Source organism: Talpa occidentalis, unplaced genomic scaffold (genome assembly GCF_014898055.3).
Source record: "Talpa occidentalis isolate TD23 unplaced genomic scaffold, MPIMG_talOcc4v2.1 talOcc4.12, whole genome shotgun sequence".
Lineage (NCBI taxonomy): Eukaryota > Metazoa > Chordata > Mammalia > Eulipotyphla > Talpidae > Talpa > Talpa occidentalis.
Window position 1 is genome coordinate 57,494,857 of NW_023601212.1, and position 22,442 is coordinate 57,517,298.

The 22,442-nt window shown below is 41.4% G+C and overlaps 1 protein-coding gene across 2 annotated transcripts in view; it reads left to right on the top strand.

Moving 5' to 3' along the window:
- ASTN1 (astrotactin 1) overlaps positions 1-22,442 on the top strand; it is a 315,040-nt gene that overhangs the window by 218,819 nt on the left and 73,779 nt on the right. For both annotated transcript variants that reach the window (XM_054693451.1, XM_054693450.1), the window contains exons 12-16: positions 4,540-4,706; positions 7,751-7,945; positions 9,327-9,454; positions 16,117-16,221; positions 18,409-18,597. In XM_054693451.1, the coding sequence (XP_054549426.1) occupies positions 4,540-4,706; positions 7,751-7,945; positions 9,327-9,454; positions 16,117-16,221; positions 18,409-18,597 (784 nt within the window). The remainder of the gene's footprint in view (positions 1-4,539; positions 4,707-7,750; positions 7,946-9,326; positions 9,455-16,116; positions 16,222-18,408; positions 18,598-22,442) is intronic.

The window sequence follows — 22,442 nt, forward strand, 5'->3', positions numbered from 1 at the left end:
AGGTTTTCTAAGAAATGGGGGGCAGGAAGCTGAAATATAAATTTAATTCCATTCCATCAATTTTTTACCCCCCTGGGAAAAGTCCTTTGTGGCTTGGCCTTGCATGTCAGAGCCCTTCAAAAAGTCAGGAAGATCATTTTTTGGGAAAGGACTAATAAGACTGCCATGCAAGTAGAAGAGAACTTATTTTAAGTAGGAATTATGGCTGCCTGTCTTATGAATCATCCAGGTAAGGTGAGGCAGGCTCAGCTGCAGAAAGTCATTCCTTGTCACCCACAGGCCCTGAACATGCTTACCTGTCCATCACTCATATTCATTTGCTAACAGAGCATCCACTCCATGCAACTGAGGTGTGTGTGTCTCAGGCTTAGTGAGATTTAACTAGACACTGAAGTAATTAATCAACCAAAAATCATTGGTGGGAAAAAAAGGGAAAGATGTTGAAGAAAAGGCATTGTATGGGGGAAATCATTTTAATCTCATTAGCAAATTATGCCTTAGACCAGTAATACGTCAAGGAGCCATGAGCATCTCATGAAAGATGATTAACCTTGTGTATTTTAGGGGTCACTGAGATATGAGCTCATTTATTAGACCTTCTTGATGAGGGGGGGGTGCCATAATAAATGGAGTTTTCTTCTTAAGCTTGTAGTTTATAAAGGCCCTGGGACTGTTTGATGTAACCTATGCAAAGAAGGGTTAATGTATGACTTTGGGGCTCAGTCCTGTCCAGTTCTCTTTTAAGGAACAAATGGAGGGATTGTCCACAAGCCAGAAGAGAAAGACCAGTGCTTGCAAAGAGAAAATGCCAGCTCCTCCTGGAGGCAGAATTTCTGACATTTGGACTGTGGTTGCAAATACTTCCAGGAAAAGAGCATGGGTTGGAACCTGTAGTTTCTTTGTATATAGATAATTTTGAAGTACCCAGAAAGTGACTATAACAGCACCAGGAATATACAAGCAAAAACAAACAAAAAATATATAATGGGATTCTTGATTAATTCAGCTCTTTGGGGAATGGGTGTTCTAGTTCCATAAGGGTTAAAAAGAAAACTATTTTTGATTCCCTTTCTTCTGGAAATCTTCCACAAATGTTCTACTCTGAACTGCAGCCCAAGTAAGTAATGGTGCAGTAAAGATAATTACATCTTTTTTTTTTTATGATTGAGGATATTGTCTTGCTTTCAAGGTCATTGCGCTGGGCAGTTTGCAGTGTGTTGCCCAATGACTATTTGCATTTATGTCCATAATATGGAGTTTGTGTGTGAGTGTGTGTGTGTGTGTTGAAGAGTGGGGCCAGGGGGTGACAGAGGGAGAAATCTTTGACTGAATTTTCAAATCTATAATTGGTCCCAGAATGTACTCTGGGAGTTGCATAAAACAATCAAACACCAAATCTACAGGATTGCTTTGCCTTGTTAACACACTGACTTTATTTCTTTCAGGATTCTAATTAATCTAGGTTTTCTCACACTTGAGAAGCAGCATGGAAGGGATACACTTGAACTTTGTGGTCAGACAGATCTAGGTCCTAAGTCTGATTCTCTCATTTTTCACCTCTGTGACCGCAAGCAAAATATGACTTAATCCTTCTGAGTGTCAGTTTGCTTATCTGTTAAAACGAAGTGGGAAAAGTCTTCCTGTATTGCTGGAATTAAAGATAATATGTGTAAATTGTCTAGCAGGTAGAATTGCTCTATTTTTGGTAGCTATTATTACTTTTAGCTTTGCTTATAAGTGAAAGAAATCCAGCTTGGATGAGGCAGCTAATTCTCTTCTCTCCAAACCTCCTAGGAGAGTGTAAATATCAGCTGGTCCAATTTGTGACACCAGAGGTCATCTAGACATCAGATCCAGGCACAATGTGAATATGCCAAGTTTCAGAATTCTAGAACAAAGCCTGCTTATGTTGTATTTGTTGAATCTTTGTCAAAAATCATACTTGATGGGCATTCTTGGTAAAAAAAAAAAAAAAAGCAGGTAGTTGGGAAGATGAAGCTCCTGGATGGCCACTGACATAGCCAGGTCAGGAAGGGTTGAGGGCACATGAGGCAGGAGTAATAGGAGGACTGGCTTTGTCTCTACTTGATAGCTTTTTACAACTTTGTAGAAAGGGGAAAAAAGAACTAATGGCAACCAGGGCAGACCATGTAATTCCAGTTAACTTCTGTGTTTCAATAGCCACATCTACGCTTGGGCGGCCTCACAGTGGTGAAGCCAGCTTCCTTCTGGTGGCACATCTGGCTGAACAGCTGGATGGCCAAGAAAGGGGATGGGTGGAGGGGCTCACAAAACATGGGGTGCAATCCTCAGCTGCCTCATTTGCTTGTTTACTATCATCTGGAACATCTGGGTTTGCACAGCACGGAGCAGCCCTTGGATACTTCTTTAAATGCTGTCACCTTCCAGTGCTCCAGCTGGCTGCATGGCACGAAAGGGGATGGACCAGGCTGGGAGCCTGGCAGGCCCACAGGGGGGCCATTTGTTTGGGAAATTGCAGAATTAGTGTCAGCTAAACAGTGCACATCCTGCTGTGAGCTTCCATTGGGAAGCAGAGGGGGAGGAGAGGTGGGTTTTCAGAAACACACCTGCAGCAGCGTGGGGATGCTGGGCTAAGGTGCTTAGCAGCTAAGAGATAGAAGGGGGAGGTGTTTAACACAGACTTCATCAAGTTTTGAAAGTTTTGTTTTCTTTTGGGTTTTGGAGGAGCAGGCTAGCTAGCTGACAGTAGGTGTGAAGCACAGTCATTAAAAGCCCAAGTGCCTAGTCAGATCTAGACAGACCCCCACCACCACCCCGCCCCCAGCACTCATCACTGTAGCTACTTGACCCTGGGCAAGTTCTTTGCCTCCTTCCTGCCTGTTAGAGAGAATTGTCACTCCTGCAAAAGTGCAGTATGTGTTGCACTGATAGAAAAAGTAGGATGGCCACATACACAAAAATATTCTTTAACTTTTAGGAGTCCAGGGTAGTTGGTTGTTGTACTGATTAAATGAGGCTCATATAGGGTACTGTGAGATGCCATATGTAAAGCAGATAGCTTAGCAACAGCTTCTAGGAAGGGTCCTGTAAACAGAAGCTGTTGTGTGAGAGCTTGATCATGGTGGAGGCTCATGATGGAGCAGCTGAGTCACTGACCCCACTGCCAGCCTGCCCGAGTTCCCATGCACTGCTGCTGGGATCAGCCATGTCACTCCAGGAAGTTAAGCTCTCTGTGCTCGGGTTTCCTCATATATAAAATAGGGATGATCACACAACAATAAGTCCTCACTTAAAGGTTCTTAGAAACTGACTTTACACAACAGCCTATCACAAATGTCCTCAAATAACATGAGTTAGCTCAATAGTCTCCTGGGATTTCTCTTTTCTATAATGAAATGACATTGAAGTAAATGATGTTATTTAACGATCTGCTTTACTTACCTCAAGGGGGATGTTGTGAGGATTAAATAAGTAAGATCCTCTGCCAGGCATTGGAAGGAGACCCCCAAGCCCTCCTGCTCACCCTGCCCTCAAGCCCCTTGGTCTTTCCTGGGGTCTGGCTGACATCTCTTCTTGGATTATCTCCTTTGCTGAAATTCTTGTGGGGTTTATTGAGGATATGGCAGTGCAGAAAAGTTAAATGTTTCATGTTAAGTGTCCAGGGAACTGGGATGAAACGCAGCCCAAGTGCAGTAACTGTGGGTGTTCATATGTAGGTGCCCTTCTGTGCAGTCCACAGGGGACCCTTGATAAGTAAGGTCAAGAGCATGATTGTTAGGGGGAAAGGATGTCCAAACGCTATACAGGCTTTGTGGACTCCACCCCCATGCCATCAAGACACTGGGAACTACAAATCCCATGATCACCAAAGGGAAGGTTGCGAGGACCTGAGGGCAGAATTAAGCAACTAGGCTCTTGGTTTGGGTATTTAACTGGCCGGGGTGTGTGTGTGTGTGTGTGTGTGTGGTTTGCCCTGTGAGGTGACCACTCCCTTGATGAGCAAGATCAGACAAACCTCCCTCAAAAGTCACAGAGCAATCTACTTCCTCCTTCCGGCTCCAAGCCTGTCTCGTCCATTCTCTCCAGCACTTTTGTCTGGAACCAACATTAACAAAGTGCTTTGGACATTTCAAAAAAAAAAATTGTTAGTAATACTTAGTCCAAATCACAGCACGCCCTCTTGTTAGCCTAAAGGAATCTCTGCTAATGTATTTTAATTCTGGCCCATGACTTCCGGTCTCCTGCCCGCCCAAAGCCCAATTGGGATACAAGCACACCTTCCTCCATCTTGCTGCAAAGCTTCCTTCCAGTCGTTTGGAGGAATCAGCTTAAATGAAAATGTGTGTGATCTGTGCCTGGAGAGAAGAAAGAAGATGTCAAAAAAAGGTCACTTACCTTTAAAAGGAATTCTGAACAATGGGAATTTGCATATGACTTGCCAGTGTTAATGGTTTCCAGGATGAGTGCTAACAATAGCTGACAGTGGTTACATGCTGGTTCCCAGAGAACTCGGTCCCTGACTTACCCCGCAGTGTGCATGCTTTCTGATTGTGCCAGTGCCCCTCCGGACTCAGCCCCATGAAGGACAGCTCTGGCTGCTATGACCGCCACATCGGGGTGGACTGCTCGGACGGTTTCAACGGCGGCTGCGAACAGCTGTGTCTCCAGCAGATGGCGCCCTTCCCAGAAGACCCCGCCTTGTACAACATCCTCATGTTCTGCGGGTGAGTTGAGCTGGCTGGCCGGGATGCTGGACACTCCATGCTGAAGCCACGGAAGTCCATCTGAATGCACTGGGCACCCGAGGCCAGCTCTTAGGGTCTGAGGAAGGAGCCTGCAGGACTGGAAGAGAAACACTGTTAAAGTAACCCTTAGGGAAAGTGTAGTCTCAGCTCCCCAGCTGAAGAAATGGAGCGCAGGGTTTTCCCAAGTCATTGTCTGCTTAAACCAGAATTTCCCAAACTGTGTTTTGTCGACCTAGGTTAATTAGGTATTTTGTGACCAAAGGATTCCGTGGTTCAAAAGCTTGGGAAAGAATGCACACTGGTTAATTATCGAAGAAATGGAGAGGAAGTGTTTGGAGGCGTGGAAGCATAATTACATTCTCCCCTCCAAACCCCAGCATTTTGTACAACCACTCCCCTCAGAGGTAGGATCCCTTCATGTAGTTAAAGAGCCTTTTGACGACTTTTATCTGCTACATCCTATTTGTTTCTCAGGATAAGCCCATGTGGAAACAGGGCAGGCAATGCCATCCGTTTTACAGATGAGAAAACTAATGTACAGAGGTTATGTGATTCCCTCAAGAGCAGAGTTGGTAGGGGGGACAATTATAAGCCCTAGAATACAAGCCCTCCTGGTTAAAACAAAAAAAAAATCTTCCATTTCCTCAAAGTTAAATTAGCATCCCTGATTGGAATTATATTTAGAGATTGTTCCATGATATATTTATAAAGCAAATAATGATTTGGCCCATTCTTCTGCCCCCATAGTTTGCTTGTATAGCTTTCCTCCTCCTCTTACTTCCACTTCCTTGTCCCCTCCTCCTTCCCTTTGGCCTTTCCCCTCCCTTTCTGTCTGTCAGGGAATGCCCTTCTGTTATGTCACTTTATCATCCTGGCCACTAGACCACAGAAATGAATGGTGAGTAGCTCTTGCCCTCAAGGATCTCACAGTCTAATAGGCTTGCAATGAAAATCAGTGCTCATAATAATAAAGCTATGCTGGATTGTTGCTAAAAGCCAGTGCCTGCTGAATAATCAGGAAAGAAATTATTCAGTGGAGTGGGAATGCTTTTTTATTGTACTTCATTTTATTTCTTTGCAATTGAGCAATTTTCATATTCAGTTTTTTATATAGTCCTGTTTCATAAATGGAAGCTTGTTCTGAATTTTCACATCTCTGTAACATTATTATGGTTGACCCACTTCAATTAATAGATGTAAACTTTTAGCAAAAGTTACACAGATTTATTTACTTAATGAACATGTATTGAGTACCCACTTATGCAGAGGACCTCCTTACATATCAGATGCAGTGGAGACAGCAGGAATGAGATCTGGCCCCTGCCCTCAAAGGAGCTCACTGTGGAACACATGCCATAAACACAAAGAACTGGCAAGACCAGGCAATGTGAGAGGAAAGCTGCCAAGTGCACTGAGCAGAAACCAGGCAGCTTCAAGATTCTTTCCAGAGGCACTGCTGTGCTTAAGAAAGGAGCTACTTTTTTTTTGTCCCAGACCTAGGCTGGTACCATTGAATCCTTTGTGGGTCTCAAGTCACACCTATCGGCTGGACTAATGCAGTAGTTCCCTTGCTGGATTCTCTTTCCTATTTTAATCAGAATTAGGTATACATGTATGTTTCTCAGTCTCCAAGACACTATAACCTCCACACCTTCCTGCAAAATATTTGATTTGAGGTTCTTATGTAAAAATCACATGCACTTACAAATTCAAGAATTCTACTCATACCTGTTTACACAAATATGGAAATGCAGAAAACAAAGAGATGCACTAGTGGCCCTAATAAGTGAATTAAAGTTGCATTAACATTTACCTCATTTATATCTCTGCTCATTATTATTTAGTAGCACTTAATGTGTACCTACTCTGTGCTTTGCACAATATAAGCCCTTTATATTCAGGCTCTCACTTAATCTTCTCAACAATTCAGGGAAGCAGCTGCTACTTGTTCCTCTTTTGCAGATGTGGAAACTGAAGCTCACAGACTTTAATCAACTGACCCAAAATCACCCAGTAAAGGGCAGTGCCACTGCCATAATAATACTGCTACCCACAACTTGAAACCATGATTATTTGTTCCTCTACAGAGAACAGAGGTCTTTATCTTATTATGACAATTACTGTAGATGGTAATAAATGATATGTTTTAATGTCATGGACATCTGTATAAATTTTAGATCTGGTATTTTTCTAAGGAGAGACACAAATTAAATCAATATTCTTTTGTCAATGACAGTTTTATCAAAATAATCCTTACTTGAACTAACAAATTATATTTTTTTCAGTATACAACAAATAGGGTCCATTGAATGACTTATAGTTCATTGACCCATACTTACCAACATTATTACTGCTCTTCCATTACAGTAACTGTATACCATTAATGGGGAAGGCACCAGGGAAGCACTCACACTGCATGCCCAAGGTCTATTTAGTTCAGGAAAGTTACTCTGTATGGAGGGGGAGTTAATATGAATTGATCTTGTGTTTGGATACCTTGAACAGAATACAGCAGGAAGATGATCAATCTTTCTAATTTCTTAGTTGACTTGTCACAGGGACAGATAAGAAAGTTACTAATTTCTTAAGCATGTTGTCATTCTATCTGTGGTCTAATTGCCCTCCAAAGAAATGCAGGATCTGGCCATATGGATGAGTCTAGAGAGAGGTTCTAGAATATCTTGAATTTAAAGTCTTAATTCATTAATAAGCTTATCTAAAGTGATTCTTGCCCTAACCTACCTGGGACATCACATTTATTAGGAGAGAAAACTCCCCAAAGTTCTGAAAGCACTTATCTATAAAGAAAAATGTGATAGATTCTACAGGATCACATCATAGAAGGAGGCTTGGTTTATAGGCTTAAGAAACTGAGTTAAAGGAGATGAAATCAAATTAAGATGCTCATACTCTTTGGCCATTCAACATTCTCCTGAAAGCATTTCTTCCCACTATGTTGGGTTGCCTTGACCACATAGCTCATTAATGGAATCACTTCTTATCTGAGTTTTCTGCTGCCTTAGGTGCATTGAGGATTACAAGCTTGGTGTGGATGGACGTTCTTGTCAACTCATTGCGGAGACATGCCCTGAAGGAAGTGACTGTGGGGAGATCAGGGAGCTTCCCATGAACCAGACCCTCTTTGGGGAGATGTTCTTTGGTTACAACAACCATTCCAAGGAGGTGGCTCCGGGACAAGTACTGAAAGGAACATTCAGGTGAATCTCATGTCTATAGAACTGATTATTTAGGGTTCTTGGTGGCTCTTTTTCCCTGAAGGTTTTAAACTAAGCATAATTTTATGTTTTGGAGCAAGGTAAATAGGATACTAAAAGGAAAGGTTATGTTCTTACCCTTGGACTTCTCCAAGTCTGCATTCTTCCTTCCAGAATCCAAGAACCATACTTCCTGTAGATGAACAGTGAAGTGCTAAGTAAAGCTTGACCTTACCCAGACAAGGACTGCAAGATTTTCTGTGCACACAACCCAAATGCTCAGGTTCTGTGTTCCCAGGGAGTAGAAGAATCAGTGTATGAATGAATCTAGAATAACAGCCTCAAGTATGGTACAACGATCCCTGAGGCTCCCTGGGATTTTTTTCATGGAATGGTCAAGCTCATGCCCTTTCCAACAATAGAGAAGCAGGATTTTCTTTATATACTTCAACCCAAACAATATGTATAGTGAGTTGAATGCAGAGGTGAGAACTCAGCTGTCTTCTATGAAGTAAGACATTCAAACATTGTGCAAAAATCACAAAATAATGTCATTTCTCTTATATATAACACATATATAACTTGTGAATATTTAATGGGTTTATTATTATTTTAAATGAATTAATATGTATTTTTTTAAGTTTCCCCAATTTTTTATATGATTTTTTTATATGGTAAGACTGATAGATACAATTCACATTAACAAAAGCCTCTTGGAGCCTTCAATTATTTTTACAAGTATAAAGAGATCTTGAGAACAAAACATTTCAAACCATTGATTTAAAATATTTGTAGAGATTCCCCATTTGACCCATGTATACATCTTCCCCTTAACCCATGCTTTCTGGGAGTTGATGATGGTGATGATGATGATGATGATGATAATGATGATGAAGAAGAAAGTATTATAATATGGACCAGAAGTTGATAGCAACCTGGGCCTAGACTCTTAGCAGGAAACAGGGAAACAGTAAATGTTTGAGCCAGTTCTTGGCGTCGATTGCTTTTTCTGTTACACACAGGAGACTTTACTAATATGTTCCCTTTGTTTGCCAAAGGCGAGCAGTGAGGTGTCATAACTAATCTTGTGTGGCTGAGTCCTCACTGCAGTCTAGAAATGAGAACATTGTTCCGATCTTGTGGAGCAGGAACTGGGATGAGAATGTGAAAAGAAAATTCAACCTTTTGTAAAAACCTTTGCTGGTGGCTTATTTTCTTATCTTCCCTAGCTCCCATCTTGCCTCTGTGTCTTACTCTAGACATGTACATCAGGTGGGGTCCAGAGGGAGGAGAGCTTTTTGGTCCAGAAAGAATGTTTTCATTGAGTTGAGATATAGGTTGTCTGAGGAGTGGAGTTCAGCTGAAAATCAGCTTCTGTTTCCAGGCAAAACAACTTTGCTCGAGGGTTAGATCAGCAACTACCAGATGGTCTTGTGGTGGCCACAGTCCCCCTGGAAAATCAGTGCCTGGAGGAAATCTCAGAGCCCACCCCTGATCCCGACTTCCTAACTGGTAAGTGTAATGCTTGACTTTATTTATTTATTTATGTACTTATTTATGTATCTATTGATTTTTACTTTTAAAAAAGTAAATTTTTTTGTCATATTAAAAAGTAAAATTTTTTTTGTCATATTCTTTTTTTGTGGAGGTAATATTGGTTGACAACAGTGTATATAATTCAGAGGTACAGGTTCACACTTCTTTAGATACCTGTTAACACACCAAACCCACCAACAAGACCTTATTTAACCTGCAAAAATCAGACAGCTCCCTATAGTTTCATAAAAATCAAGACTCTTGACCTCACTTGTTTGGAATTTGAAGCAGTGATTTCATTGCTAAAAGCTTAGTTATAACACTGAGCACTGATAGGATTATTTGTCCGTAAAATTGTCAATATTATTATCTCATCATCCGAAAATGGTCATAATAATACCTTTCTTTCCCCGCTAGTCTCATAAGGGTACTTGAAAACAAATGGGATAATACTGTAAGAGTTCAGAGCTCTGGGTAGAGTAGAGGAAGTGACCAGTTCTCAACAAAGGAGGAGAGAGAAAGTGGACTGCTGTCATAGCCTAAATATTTGTCACTGGCACCCACTGTGTTCCCTGAGGAGGTGTACGGAACAGGGTGAGGGAGCAGAAAATGATCAGGCACTGCTGTCACATGCCCCTGAGTTTGAGTCCTCACTCTGCTGCTTTCTAGCTGTATGAGCTCAGACAAAGCCCTCTCTCTTTGAAAGATGGAGATCACAACCCCATGCTGTTTTGAGCCAGGGCTGCTCCTTCCAGAGCTCATTATGGACTAAGGTGTGGATTAGTTGGAAGAGGCGGGATCCTCAGGGGGTGCTTCTTCTTTCTGCACCTCTGAATACCTCCCGTTGGTACCTCTTGGCCCAGAGAAGATGTTCCATTGTGTTCCAAAGACCCATAAGAGGCAGCCAATCAATCAAAAACCCAGCATCACTTGGTAGAATACCAGATATAAGCTCAATTCCATTGCTGTCTTTGTTCATTTCTTCATTACTTCGCTCCCTTCCTCATCTGTCTTTTCTATTCTTACCTTTCTTCAGTTTTTCCTTTCTTTTCTAAAGAATGGATTTTGCTAAGCGTAATCCTCATCCAGATATCCAGTTATATCCAAAAACTTAGCTTAAAACTGGATAGTATTAGAAGTAGGTCTTTCTGCAGCTGAGTACATCGTGATTATCGCGTGAGCTCTGGAGCCTTACAGCTGTGCTCAACTCCTCCGTGGCTATGTGTTCTTGGACAAATTACTTAACTTCTCTGTGCCTCAGTTTTTTCACTCATAAAGGTAATTATAATACTTCCTAGTAGGATTGATAAAGAAGAGATAAGTTAACTTTTGTGAAGTTTTTAGAACAGTTCCTGACACATACTGAGATATATGTTTCTTAAATAGATAAGTATGCCAAGGAAGAAAAAAATGATGAACAGTTGAACTAGCAAATAGAGTTGCCCTATAGGAAAAGGAAAGTGGGCAAAGAAGAAAACAAGTAGATATGTTATGAAACAATTCCGTTTCTCTCTGAAAGACTTCACACACACACACACACACACATACAGAGTGAAAAAAAAATTAAAATTAAAATGCAGCCTCTGACTCACCTCCTAAACCTGCATGTTCAGCATTAGGGAATCTCATTTTCTCATTTCCACATCATTACACTTCCCTTGCACGTGTAAAATGCCTTGTAAAGTATGTGTGAGATAGCGCCAGAAGATAGGGTAGCCGCCACCCCTCTTATAAATGACCTGCTTCTGTTTGAGATCCACTGGGAACTCTCTCTTACACATCATAACTTACTGTGGATATGAAAAGACGTGGCCTCAGTCACCAGGCTGGGAGGACCCCAAGTCCTGTGTGCTCCAGGATGTTTCTCAGGAAGGAGCGGATAGGTAGATTTTAGAAACATTAGAAGAGCATGCACTTGATTCTCTCTCTTTGGCAATACGGAAAAGATCCAAACTTGGTCCTCATCCACAATAGAAACTTGTTTCTTCTCTATGCCCTCAGACCTCTCTAGTTTGTCATATGGGAAGCAAGGAGTAAAAGGATATCCAGATGTGACACTTCTTTTTATCATGGGCCTGAAACATTTCTAAGAGTGTACAGAGAACGCTTCTTGACCTACTTCTTTTCTATCCAGCCTTTTTTGATCAATCATGATTAAAAGGTGGGTCTAGTTAGGCCAAGAAAATATATTAATATTTGATATAAGAAGGAATCATTCTTGTTTTTTCAAAGCCCAAAATAACTAGAAGAATCAATTAAAGAGATGGTTGACCAAATTTCTTCCATATCAGATCTCCAGCTCTGGTAATGTTTTAATTATACCTTTCTTGAGCATCACACAGAGATTATCATGTTATGTCATACCATGTGCTGTTTTAGGTCATAGTGCCCATGAACCTGCAAGCTTAGAAGATTTTAGAGCCAGAGTGATACTCAGAATCTTCCAGATCAGCATTTCTAAGTATGGTTTGTTTGTTTTCATGAAAAAACAGTGCTTCGCTCAATTACTTTTGGAAAGATCTTAATATCCACCTCTCAGCAATTCACAACCTCTTAGCATGGAACAGACACCAAGAGGCCCACAGGACAAGAAAATTCCCTTTTACTTTACTTAACCTGGCAATTTCAAATCTGTGGGACTAGACACTTACACACAGCACCTATTTCCATCTTGCAGAATGACTGGTTTGAAGAACATGCTGCAAATATTCATTTATGTGTTTATCTTACTGATGCCTTCCCCTTCATCAAAATAACAGTTAGGAACGCTGTGCCCCACTGACCTTTTTGTGTTGCAAGTTGTATGGAAATAAATGAAGACCAACCAAATGAGAACAGGCGAGGCTGTTTATTCAGATCTTGCTAGGAAGGGGTCAGCCACCGTCCAGCTTTTGGGCAGAGACTAGAGGGCAGGCAGAGGAATGGGAAAGTTTTTATTTTATTTTAGAGTGGAGAAAAAGTGCCTTTCTGATTGAAACTGTTGGTATGTAAGTGGGTCAACTAACTAGGAGCGACCCCTGTAATTGGTTAGCAGGTATATTTGGTTTTCTCTGGTTGAACCTAAGTTGGAAGAAAGAACAAAAATAGGGAGGCTTTCAGGTATTAATCAAGGCTTGGTCATAGGGGACCACTTGTTATAGGGGTTATTGTTTGGCTTCCTGGACTGTTTGCTGGAGATAGTTAGTTATATGACTCCCTCATATCAAACTTAGAGATAGAAGACTAGATTCTTGGGCTCATTACTGGAGATAACAGATTGGTTTCCTGGGCTGGTTGCTGCCAACTATGGCCCAGAGTTCTATTGTTGTCTATGGTCTGGCCATTATCTTTGTATTTTCTTTCCCTCACTTGAGAAAAAGAAGTGATCCAGAGTCCAGACCAAGGAGGTAGAGGAGACTGCTTGCTACATTCATAGGCTCAGCAAGTGCCACACTCACTAAGTCTTTCTGCACTTTTGGAACTCTGAGCTCTTGGGGACTTCCTCAAGTTCATGCAAAAGAAACAGACTCTTGGCTGTAGAACTTTGGGGATAATAGGTCCCCCTGACATCTCAAATCAAGTAACAAAAGAAAACTTCCTTTCTTCCTGTCTCCTTCCTCCTTTTTTCCTCTCTCCCTCCTCTCTCTCTTACTTTCTTCCTTCCTTCTTGATTATACATAGCTATATTTAATCATCCCCTTTTCAAGCATAAGTAGGGGGAAAATAATGTTTTTCCTTGAGAAAGCATTTCAGATATATTTCATTTGAAAAAAAAATGTCATTGAGAAACATATTCCAAATAATAATAAAATAAAAAACTAGAGCTGACAGCATGTCAAGGGCACACTGAAGAAGAATCCTATGACTCAGCTAGAAAATAAATACTTTCAAAATTCGCGTTCTTTTTAACTAACCAGGATATTATCCTGTAAGTGGGCACAGAGCAACACTGCGGAGCATTAACGGTTATGTAACCATTTTCCTGACTAATGCGTAGCATAACAGCACTCAGTAGAATTGTTGCTTAGCAGTTAAGTGAGGGGTTCAGTTGTTTGGCTCATCCTTAGTGAATGTGGGCCACTGCCAACCCTCCCCAACCAGACAGCCATGCTTTCTTTGTTTATCCTTCCCCCCTGTTGTTTTAAACTAACGCTTGGGAATTTAGAACAATAACATCAATTAAGAAATGTCAACTTGACACAATTTGCTGAGGTATGGAGGTAGGGAGAGGTATCTCCATAATAATGATATTATGGAAGCCATGCCTATATACGGTGCTTTGTCTTTTCTCAATGTATTTCTATACCTGTAATTTCATTTTGTTTTGACAATCTATGTGTAAATTAGGCACAGCGAATGCTGTTATCCCCACTTTGCAGACATGAAAACAGAAACAAAGGAGTTGCCCAACCCAAAGTTACACAGCTGGTCGGAATCACAGACTTGAAAGAGAAGCAAGAGGTCATCTCAGCTAAGTCCCTCAATTTTCAGGTGAAACAAGTGAGATCCAGAAGATCCCCTAGTCAGGAATTCAGAGAAAGGAAAGGCAGGCTGGGGTGACCCATGGGCAGTCAGAAGCTGTCCCCACAGTGATACGGAGTCTTAGCACTTATGCCTCCACATCTTTTCCCATGGAAACAACTCAGCTAAAGGGAATGCTTTTTTAATGTATTGAAAAATCTTCATTGATTAGACTTGCTGTTTTGTTTTTTTGCTTATAGACTTTTTGGATAAGAGCAAACTAAATAGAGGATGACATTACATAGCATGTGTCTATAAAGCATGCATGTTTTATGTTCTAGTGAAGTCTGTGGCAGGAGTCAAACTTGTAAAGTTTGAGTTTCATTTGTATGCATTTAAAATCACAACTAGGGGTCTCCCTGGTGGTCTAGGGGTTAAGTCTCAGCGCTATCACCATGGTGGCCTGAGTTTAATCCTGACCAGGGAGGTAACCCACATGGCACAGCAGACCTCTCCTGTCTTACCTGCTGCTCCCCTCAGCAGTGTATTTCAGTCAGTCTGTCTGTTCTGTTCCCCACTCTGTCTCTCGTGAGTCCTCTCACCCCCCACACCTCTGGCCTACACCCCTGTTCTTCTACGCAAAAATAAATAAATAAAAAATCTTAAAAAAAATAAAATAAAATGATAGTCAGGTTAAAAACCAGAGAATGTCATAATGTGATTGTATTCACCAAGTTTAATGCCCTAAAAGAAGAATATTCAAAAGAAAAAGTACCGAAAGACTTCTCTTAGATTCGGAGAACTTGTCTTCGATTGCCAGAGATAAAAATTGAAGCAATTGATTCACTAAGCACCTCTCCTGACCTTTTCCCTTTTGCCTTACCAATAATTATCCCCATATGATTCACACAGAAATAGAAATTTGGTAATTACTAAGCTAATTTGATCAGAGTTGACAAGTAGCTAATTAATCCCACCCACTGTTCATTCAGTTTAGGTATTTCTTTAGTTGATTTAACTGGAAGGAAGCATGGGTCAAAATGGCAGGATAATTCACTGTATGTTATTGCCATTATATTTACACACATGTTTATTCTCCAGCTATCTTTCTGTCTATCTAAATTTGCTATGTATATTGCCATTATGTATATTTTCATAAATACACATGTGTGTATTTATGCATATGTGTGTTCACATGCATGCATATGTGTATTCACGTATATCGGCATATATATATTATATATATATAAATATATATATAATATATATATTCCCCATAACTTAGCAAACATTAGGCATAGAAAAGAAGCTATGTTGGTTTTCTAAATTTAGCAAGGTAATTTTTTTTATTTCCTGTGGCCTAATTATTTTGTTTCTGTAGCATTTTATATTTATAGTATCGGCTAGAATTCAAATAGGGTCTGACACACTTCCTCCAAGGTGCTCAAACAAGAATAGCCCATTATAACATCTCTAAGAGGCTACCAGGATGTGTTTGTTGAGAGTGACCTTGGACAATGACCTGGCTTCTCAGAATCTCAGTTCTTCCATCAGTAAAGGGGGAACCACAGAGAAAGGGTCTGTCACTGTCTGGCATGCAGATGGTGTTGAGCTCAGGGCCTGCCTGCTCCTTGATGACTTAGTCACGCTGACACTGTCCCTCCTGGTAAAAAGAAATAAGCATTATCAGCCTCAGAGTAATTAAAACTTAAATACTGAACACAAATCAGTTAAATGGGACAGAAAAATCAATGTTATCAGGTTGTGAGCTAAGTCAATTACTGCAACTATTAAAGAGAGTAAAAATCTGGAGTGTTACAGTAAGCCTGGAGTTCGTATAAATTTATTAAGAGAATATTAGCATAGAATGGTTAAGAGCCCCTGCTAGTCTCAGCTGCCTCTGGAGCACCATCCTGACTCTTCATGATGACTCGGGACCTTATACAAACATATCTCTAAGCCTCAGTTTCCTTGTGCATAAAATGCAGATATAATACGTATCTCAGAAGATTCAAGTGACTATATATGCAAAGCACTTAGCAAAATAGTTGAGCAAGAGTTTAATAATTGATAAGTGCCATTACTATGACTCCAGAAACTCCATCAGGGAGAGTTTCCTCACAATGACACCCCCATGCATTACACTTAGGGCTTGTGAATCCATGCCCACTTTGAGTCTGTGTCTCCTCTGTCCCTAGGGATGGTGAACTTCAGCGAGGTGTCGGGGTACCCGGTGCTGCAGCACTGGAAGGTCCGGTCTGTGATGTACCACATCAAACTCAACCAAGTGGCGATCTCTCAGGGTGAGCACAGCGGCACGCTCTCCCTCCTGCCTGCTTGCAACTCCTTTCCAAGGGCACAAGCCTCTTATCCCATTGTTGAAGAGGTGGTCTAAACTGTAGCTGTGCTGTCAGATATATAACCTGTTCATTCAGATTCACCCTAAAGGGCAAAGGGCTGGAATCAGATCCTTTTCTAAGTATAGATAAAATTGCAAGTTTTATCTTGGACTACAGAAGAGTTAGAAAGGGCAAGGTAGGAACCACTGAAGATAAACACCTACTTTAGTATTTTTTTCCTGGGATCACGCAGTGTGTAGAGAGGATATACAAAAGCAAATATTTTTATAAATTGACAGAATGAAATTTTCCAAATGCAGAAAGCATCACTGAGAGTTTCCACACAATGAAGGAAATAGGGGAAAGAAAATAAGAAAGAAGGAGGGGTAAGGAATAATAGAAAATAGCTAAGTTTCCAAGCCAGCGAGATAGATAGAGAAAGGTAGCTAGATTATAGATAAATGGATAGATAGGTGATTGATAGTGATGGATGACTGTGGGATTTAGGATAGACAGAGTTTTATCTATATCAATAGGAGGAGTAAATTCCAAACTTACTTAGAACAAATTGTTCCAAAACAGAACAGTGAGTCTCCTTATATAAATATTCTTTAAAATTTTAGAGAAATGCCTTGAATCAAACATTTCCTAACAGTTGAGCAATTCCAATGTGCAGTTGGCAAATGGGAAATTTCTTATAAATACAAATTTAATAGAGATGCATATCTCTATTCCATTTCATCCCCATGGACTAGCAGAATATTATTCAGCATCTTCTTCTGAGTCTATCTAGAGAATATAGCAGACCTGAAGTTTATGCTACAGAGTCTGGCTTCTATGTGTTAGATTAAAAGGGAAATGATATTGGGGACATGGGATGACAAGACAAGGAGAAAAGCCTTAAGATCAGCCATAGGGAGGCAGAGACTTAGGGCCAACATGACAGAAACGCAGGGCAGAGACACAGAGTTATGAAGACAAATGAGACATACCCTCATAAAGGGTGAAACTTTGTACTAGAGAAAGAAAATGCTTCAAGGATATAGAACATTTCCATAGGACACAAATAGACTCAGATCTTTTTTCAAAACAGGAAAAAACTTCTTGGAAAGAGAGTTTGGGATGGGGATCTTACTAAAATAAACTCTGCTGGTACAGAAAACTGCTAGAAAGATCATTCACCCAGCATGGGTGCTATGTATATCGGGGCTTAGCAAGGAGGCAGCTCTATTGCCACTTGTCTTCAAAGTCATACCTGGCATCCCAGGTAATGTGGACTTCACCACTTGGGGGCTTATACCTGGGCCAGACCCTGCCTTGTCCCAACAGGACAGAGGTATGTAGAAAGGATGATTATATAATGCTGCCAAGTCCAGAAGATACTGGATTTGGAAATGTTGCCTTCGGTTATTGTTCCGACAAGTATAATTCTCTTCAACAGGGAAAACAAATCCAAGATTTGACTAGGAAGAGGGTGAGGAGAAAATCATGTCCTTTCTGCCATTTGCCATTTCCTAGTCCCTATCATTATCTGAAATAAATAGAAAAAAATGTTTTAGTGACCCTGTTTACCTTTCTCTTTCCACAATTTTCCGATTACCCACTTCTGAGTTCATATTGTACAGACTGTTTTGGTCACTACCTACAGTGAGAATACCTTTCCTCCCTGACCTTGTACACCCACACTCCCACATGCATGCAGCTGAAGTGTCATGAAGCAATACTATATTTAATGAAGGAAAATGTTCTCTGCTGGTATTTTTGTTTCTATTTTAGATTATTTTATTCTTCCCCTTTTCCCTGCAAAACTATTATTTGAGCTCACTAAATTGATTTAATGACATGACTTGTGATTTGGGGAAAAAAAAAAGAACAACAGTGTTGCTTTAGCAGGGGATGGCGGAGATCTGGCAATGTTTTACTTAACAGTGCACCAAGTTAACAATATAACCAACTAGCTTGAAGACATAATCATTTAGGAATTGAAATGTCTGATTTTGCTAAATGAAAAAAGCCCCTGACAGTCCCAGCCTGCTCTCAGCATCACTTTGGGTGACACAGGCTCCTCCACGTTTGAAGTTGAAGCCCCTAGGAACCCAGATACTCGCCTTGTGTGTCCTCACGTTACTCTTGGCTGATGTTTTCTTCTAGCCCTCAACAATGCTCTCCACTCCCTTGATGGGGCTACATCTCGTGGGGATTATGTGGCTTTGTTGGACCAGTTTGGCAATCATTACATCCAGGAAGCCATATATGGCTTTGAGGAGTCCTGCTCCATCTGGTACCCAAACAAGCAGGTCCAGCGGCGACTCTGGCTGGAATATGAAGACATCAGCAAAGGTGAGTGACATGTTTACCAGCAAACTCTGCACCCTATGCCAGTAATGCCCACTTAGGTGTGATCTATGGGACCAAACTAAAGTATTCTGAAGGCAAAGGAATCATTTAGATGTTGCTTCATTGCTCTGTGCCCCTTCTTAAAATTGCCAGGGTTTGGTTATTAAAACTGAGTCTCAAAATGGAGGTATTTGTTGAAACTTCAGGTGCTGATGTGGTCAAAACTGTATGGCCACATTGTTAGTTATTAGAGAATGTCCTCTAGGATGTGGCTACCCTGCATTCTGCCATCAGAGCAAAGGCTAAGCGTTAGACTGTTCTCAGGGAGTAGGGGAGAAAGAGTACTTCAGTCTCCCTCACTATTTCCTGCCTCCAACCATCCCAACCCACAATGGCTGGCAACCCCTTAACTGTAACTGCACAGTAAACCCCTTCTAGCTCCACCTGCCCTGTGTGGCCCATTTTGCTACTGATCTGTGCTATGGGGATATTCCTATTGGCCCAAGTGCTCGTATAGGTCTGGATAACAGCCTCACATATAAATGCTTGCCCACAGTTTTGATGACAAATTAGTATTCAGTCTAAGTAAGAGGAAGAAATTTGAACTTTCTGAACTCACCTTCTGGTATTGGAGGTGAACTGGCTGGTAAATTTGTATTCTGATCAATCAAGGCTGGTTTGCCATTCGTGGACTTTCTTCTCCTGAACTTACCCTCATGGCATTCTGACGAGGCCACATTGTGGATGTGTGAGTTTCTAAAGGCCAAGGGATGAAATTAGCACAACAAAAACTCAAGAAGTAGGTCATCCTGAGATTTAATGATCAAGGTCCCTCTGAGACCAGGGACCCTCTGCTGTCAGCAGTTCTGCAGTGAGGGAATGCACCCTCATGGCTGAGATGCCCTTGGTCCTCCTAGCTCCTGTTTTGTCTTCTCAAGAGGTAGTGGAGGCACAAGAGCCTGTCTTTCTGGCTGGGCATTTTCTTCCAGAAGAAGCTAGAATCTTATATCTGGGCTGCAGTTATTACAGCATTTCATCTCAAGCTTTGATTCCTCTAAACCCAAAGGCATGGTAACGGCAGACTTCTGGTATCTCTTCAAACTTGAGCATCTTAAAATTGTTCTTATTCCAAATTACTAAGAAAAGAGTGTCATGTAAGCAAATATAGATAAGACCAGTTCCAACTGGCAAATCTTTCTTATGCTTCTATGCCAGAACCTCACAGTTAAACCAAAGGGCTAAATCCGCCTCGATTTCTGTTTGACAACGGTTCAAGGATTGTCAGGCTCAGGGGCTCCTGAGAGATGAGAGTGAAAGTCTGACCTTCCCCAGAATTCCTGGCATTTTCCCTTCTTCTATCCCAAGCACTGAGGAGGAAGTTTGTCCATGGCCTTGGCATGATGCCCAACCCTTCTTGATCTCAAGCCATTCTTACCATATGGCAGCAAGTTTTTTCACAGTCCAACTCTTGCCTTTAGTTTGTATAAATATGACATATGCATTGCCCGCCCTGTGCTTGTTATCAATGATAAAAGACATCCAAACATTTATTTTAGTATGTTTATGTTGGCTTCCATTGTCTATGTAGCCACCCCACCTACCCAGCCACTTCCAAATCTTCCCTCTATATCCTAGGGTTTATCTCTTTTTTTGCTTGGTCTGATTCTCACTGTTAAATATTTTTCTTCTCCCAGAACACTAGTGTCCTTTTATTCCTGTATAAAAGCATGTGACCAATTAAGAATTAAGAGCGCATAAGACAAAGAGAAGTTTCCTTCCACTTTTCTGCACTCTGAGAGAATGGGATTTATATACCAGTAGCAACAAGCATTCTGAGAGGGCTTCACCTACCATGACATACAAGTGACACTGTTTTGGGCTTAAATCCCTTGATTATATGTTCTTTCCTTCTCTAACTTTAAAAATCTTTCTAGTAAAGAGTTTACTTATACTTTCCTTCTGATGACCAGATACCTAAAATTAGGCATGGATTGAATAGGAAAGAAGGTTTTCCAAGGGTGTAATGAAATGAAAGAAATACAGGATTTAGGGGTTGCTACTCCAGAGTCAACCAGGTGGGAATCAAATCTGTGAGGTCTTCTGTGGTCCCTTTTAGCTCTGATAGTTTAAAGAGCCTTATGAGTCCTTCTTTATGTAAAAAGCTTTCTCAGGTTAGGCATTTGTGCGGGTTTCCTTTCAAATTAGTGTTCTGTGGGTAGATCACTATTTACAATCACCAAAATATGGAAACAACCTAAATTCCCACAAACAGACAAGTGGATCAAAAAGTGTGGCGTATATACACAATGGAATATTACTACTGGTCAAAAAAGAGAAACTTAGCCATTTGCAGCAACCTGGATGGACCTGGAAGGCATTGTACAAAGTGAAATAAGTCAGAAGGAAAAAAAGATAAATATTGTATGGTTTCATTTATGTATGGAATATGGATAAACCAAACAGAAGGTCAAGAAAAAAGCAAAACTCACAAGATGACCATAGATCTGGAGGGTATAGCAGGGGAGGTGGAGAGAGAGAAGTCAAAACAGGGCAGGGGAGAGCATAAGAGACTATGGAGACAGATCTTGGGTGATACGGTAGCAGGAGAACTACAGGGACTACACCTGAGAGAAGAAATCAATTACTGTACAAAAATGAACAATGATATATAAGAAAATAAATAAATAAATTTAGAATAAATAAATAAATCACTATAAAATGTCTCAGTGTAGATGTTATGTCTTAGTCCACTTTAAACTTCAAGGTGCTGGGCCTCCCCGGTGGCGCAGCGGTTGAGCGCTGGGTTGCGAAGCTGCCCGCAGCCTCTGCAGCGCTGGTTCAATCCCCGGCTGCTCCCCGGCCACCGGAGGAGGGTCCCACATGGCGCGCAGACCTCTCCTGCCGCCCGCTGCTCCCCTCAGCAGTGTACTTCGTCCTTCTGCCTGCTCTGCTCCCCGCTCTGGCTCTGGTGAATTCTCTCACCCTCCCGCGCTTCTGACTGTACCCAGTGCTTGTATAAATAAATCTTTTTTAAAAAAACAAAAAAACAAAAAACTCCAAGGTGCTTAAAGGTCTAATACAGAGCTGGGCACATTAGGTAAGCCCTGGACAATTGTTTATTGTTGCTGCTGCTTCTTAGTGATGGTGGTGGTGGTGGTGGTAGTGTTATAGGGCAGCCCCGATATTGAACGGGTTCCTGGCTGTGGGTCCTCACCCGCGCGCTTACAAGGGACTTATGAATACTCCACTATAGGCACACACAAAAAGGTTAATAAAAGGTTTATTTACAAGGGAAAAGGAAATAAGGAAAATGTACAACTCAGGGAGAAAATAGGGAAATAAAGTCTTTAATGCATCCTACCCGATCCGCCGACCCGGAAACCCAAAAAGCAGCTGGCCAGACGCTGCGAGCTGGCCAGACGCTGCGAGCTGGCGGAGAGTCAAAATGGGGGACCCCTCCAAAGCCCACGTGTCTGGCTTTATACCAACCTGGCTGCTTAACCCCACCCTCAGGTCCCAGCCACCTTCCCTTTGGTGGTGATGGGATTTGGAGTTCCCAGTGTCTTTGGCTTTGGCCTGGGGTGGGGGTGGAGTCCACAAAGCCTGTATGGAATTAGCTTTAGGACATCCTTTTCCCCCTAACAATTGTAATGACAAAGTCTGATGCCAGACTCCCCATGTGGGTTTTTTTTTTTAAAGGTTTATTTATTTATTTATTTATACAAGAACCGGGGTACAGGCCGAATGTGTGGGAGGATGAGAGGATTCACCAGAAACAGAGCCGGGTACAGAACAGGCAGACTGACAAAATACACTGCTGAGGGGAGCAGCAGGTGACACAGGAGAGG